This window comes from Dermacentor silvarum, chromosome 11, assembly GCF_013339745.2.
Source record: "Dermacentor silvarum isolate Dsil-2018 chromosome 11, BIME_Dsil_1.4, whole genome shotgun sequence".
Lineage (NCBI taxonomy): Eukaryota > Metazoa > Arthropoda > Arachnida > Ixodida > Ixodidae > Dermacentor > Dermacentor silvarum.
In genome coordinates this window covers 119,450,092-119,453,868 of record NC_051164.1, presented here as the reverse complement: position 1 = coordinate 119,453,868, position 3,777 = coordinate 119,450,092, and the positions used below count along the sequence as shown (strand labels likewise).

The window sequence follows — 3,777 nt, the reverse complement described above, 5'->3', positions numbered from 1 at the left end:
AAAGTAGTCTGTTCTGAAGTCTTACCATGACGAGGACGGTCACATCGATGCTTCTCGGACACTAAAAAAAATCCAGCAACGCTACTTCTGGGGCAACATAAATCGTGATGTTGAAGAATACGTACGAGGCTGCCAAACGTGTCAAAGGTACAATGCTCAGACGGGAACACAAACTGGTTCATTAAACCCGCGCATGCCAAGGCAGGCACCATTCAACACCATTGACATGGACCACATAGGGCCAATTCACACCGAGGACACCAATAAGTACTTCATAACTGCAGATGATGTCACTACGAGGTTCATCATTACGCGTGCTGTACCAGACAAGTCAACGGAACATGTGCTACACTTCCTCGATGAGGACATTCTATTCACATTCGGGACGCCGAAGACTGTGGTAACGGACAACGACAGAGTGTTCACTTCATGAGCTGCAACACGTTACTTCACAGAGAGGAGCATCCATCATAGACTGACTGTACCCTACGCACCCGAAACGAACGGTCTTGTCGAGCGCGCAAATGCAAAAATCCTCTCAGCGCTCAGAAAGAACCTAAATGGCAACATGGACCACTGGAGCGAATACCTAAAGGAAACAACGTTCCAGGTGAACAACCAGCCGCACGTTGGTCTGCACATGTCACCGTTTCAACTGCTGTACAATTACACGCCCCGTCGAATCATCGACAACGAGCTGTCAGCACCTACTGAACTACAAGACCAAGCAGAAAATAAACGCAAAGAAGCACAAAGTACGTTAACCGGCTACTTGCACGAGCTCAAGCGCAAGTACGACGCCAAACACAAACCACCATCTTTCAACGTGGGTGATGAAGTTTGGTATCATAAAGGCACAAGATCAACAAAACTAGGGCCAATGTACGACGGACCCTACACTATCACATCAATGGAGAAAGAAACGTACACCATCTCCAAGAAGGGGACAGAACAAACGAGGCTCGCTACAGTCAGGCAGCTAAAGCATCTCCACACGCAACCCGATTTCAATGGGACACAGTCGCAAGCCACATGCGAAGAAAGTACCATGGACTCCGACGAGCCTGGTCAAGTACAAGTGTGAAGTGATATGTGCGTCAAACCAGCAGCAGACGACGAAGAAATATAATGGAACGTGGGCTGCTGCCTCCGCGCCTGGCGCCCAGAAGTGTGCGCACCGTTATCATCATCATGAAACCTTTTGTGTTCGTCTCTCGCCATTAAAGGCTTCGTTGAGTGTATCGCGGCTCCGTCTTTTCTGGCAACGCGACCGACTGGCCGGCCGAAACCCACGGACAACGAGCAGATCCCAACGACGTGGACAACGAGCGACAGCGCTGACTAGTTTCTTCTAGAAACTGCAGCCGGAGCAACCTGATCCTCATCGGAACCGCACCCAGGGAAGCAACGTGCAGCACAGGCTACCTTGCGAGCAAGTAAGCCGCAATCCTAAGGAAACATGGACCGCCTGAAAGCTAAACGCTCTGCTAGACAAACCCAATCAACGAAAATCATTAATCAGGTGACGACGCTGCTGGAGAGTGGCTGCAACGATCGAACGGCGTTCAGCAAGGTTATAGACAAGCTTGTCGCCAGCCATGACAAGCTTCGGAAGATCAATGCCGAGCTTGAGGACGTGATTCCTGTCGAGGATCTTGAAAGAGAGTACGAGTCTGCAGCGCATTATCACAACCAGACGCTTGAGACCCTGACACACCTCCGGGCCCGACTCGAAGATCTCAGCGTCGGCAGCACGGTGCTGACTCCTCCCTCGACGACGCTCAATACCCCACCTACCCCAACGACAACTGCATCACAGAGCTTCGGACCTTGTCTCCCAACGCTGACCATCAAGCCTTTCCATGGGGATGCGAGTCAATGGACGTCGTTTTGGGAGCAATTCAATGGCGCGGTCCTTGCGAATAGAACTCTGCACACAACTAATAAATTCCAGTACCTCCGCAACTACTTGGTAGGGGAAGCAGCCGCTGCCATTGCCAGACTACCAACGACTGAAGCGTGTTATGAGAGTGCCATCGATCTGCTAAAGCAGAGGTTCGGGGACAGGAGCCGGATTGTACAGCATCACTTCAGAGCGCTCCGTGAACTGCAGCCCGTGACGTCTCCATCGGCTACAAGGGAGTTGCGCAGGCTGTACGACGGAATCCAGCTGAATGTTCGCTGCCTCAACGTCCTAGAAGTTCCATAGCAGTTTTGCTGCGATGCTCTACGAGGTTCTGCTTCAATCCCTGCCACAAGAAATCGTCGTGGCGTTCCAGCGCCATAGCTGTCTCCAGGATGATGCACAAGGCACGGAATCCTCTGCTTCAGGGGAGGCAACCGCAACGTCTTGCAAGAAGCTCGAGCAGCTCTTGCAATATACATAGATAGAGCTCGAAACGAGAGAGCAGTGTGCTCCATCGGCATCCTCCTTCAAAGGCGACAGGTCCCACAGAAAGCATGTGCCATCGTCATCAGTCCTGCATGCATCGGAAGAATCGAAACAAATCCGCAACGAATGTTTCTTTTGCAAATCTACAAGGCATGCAACCGAGGTATGCAGCGCTACCTTGACCATATCAGAGAAAAAGAACCGGTCAGCTAAAGCTATGCGGTGCTACCAATGTACTATAAAGGGCCACCGCGGAAACAAGTGCCGGCGGAAGTTGGTGTGCGCGGCATGCAAAGGCAGGCTGTGGGGATGTGTGACTCTTACGCATCCCCTGATGTTTTACCTGCATGACTCCCGCAATCCAGCTTCGCCACGTAGCTTTACGGTGGCGGAGTTGCAGCGTATTACGAGAGATGGCGCTAATGTTGCGCTGCTAACGCCACCTGACGGCGGGGTTTAGGCGGGCGCAAAAGGGAGAATGCGGTTCCTCTTTGGCTTGGGATCGGCGACCAACACGCACGAACGCTTTACGCGTGCGCCGGCCCGCTTCGCGGTACCGTCTCGCGAGGCTAAGAGCAGGACACCGGTATGGACGAACACGGATCGTTTGAACGCACCACCGTTCGCGTGACCGTACATGTGAACGACTAGGCGATGGTGTCATAGCATGGGGCGAACATATTCGCTCGCTATCCGGTCGAGGTGAGTCGGACTTCCTTGATTTGTCGTGCACCCATGTGAATGTTCTATTGGTAGTAATTCGGCTAGCATGTATTAGTGTATGAAAGGTGCAATAAATGCCCTTTTCATTGTTTGCACTACTGTGTTGTCGTTCCTTTGTCCCAAGAGCACGTGTGAGACCCCACATCTGGCTGCCCAATGTGGACCTCTTGGGGCATCGGACGATAATTTGATTCAGTAGAGATACCAGTAGTCATAAAGGCATTACATAACCAAAGAGTACAGGATGCATACGTGAATATATTGGCAAATATCTACAAGGATTGCACAGCAACCTTGGTTCTCCACAAGAGAAGAAGAAAGTTACCTATATCAAGAAAGGGGTCAGGCAAGGAGACACAATCTCTCCAATGCTATTCACTGCATGCTTAGAAGAAGTTTTCAAGCTCTTAGACTGGGAAGGCTTAGAAGTGAGAATAAACAGCGAATATCTCAGCAACCTCCGGTTTGCAGATTACAACCTCCGGATTGCAGCAACAATGGGGACGAATTACAGCAAATGATTGAGGACCTTAACCGAGAAAGTGTAAGAGTGGGGTTGAAGATTAATATACAGAAGACAATGATAATGTTCAATAGCCTGGCAAGAGAACAAGAATTCAGGATTGCCAGTCAGCCTCTAGAGTCTGTAAAGGAGTACGTTT

General features: G+C 50.7%; 1 protein-coding gene across 1 annotated transcript; it reads left to right on the top strand.

Annotated features, from left to right (window-relative positions):
• Window positions 1-1,459: 1,459 nt before the first annotated feature.
• On the top strand, window positions 1,460-2,209 carry LOC119432862 (uncharacterized). The gene has a single exon (XM_037700012.1). The coding sequence runs from the start codon at window positions 1,460-1,462 to the stop codon at window positions 2,207-2,209; it is 750 nt and encodes a 249-aa protein (XP_037555940.1).
• The last annotated feature ends 1,568 nt before the right edge of the window (window positions 2,210-3,777 follow it).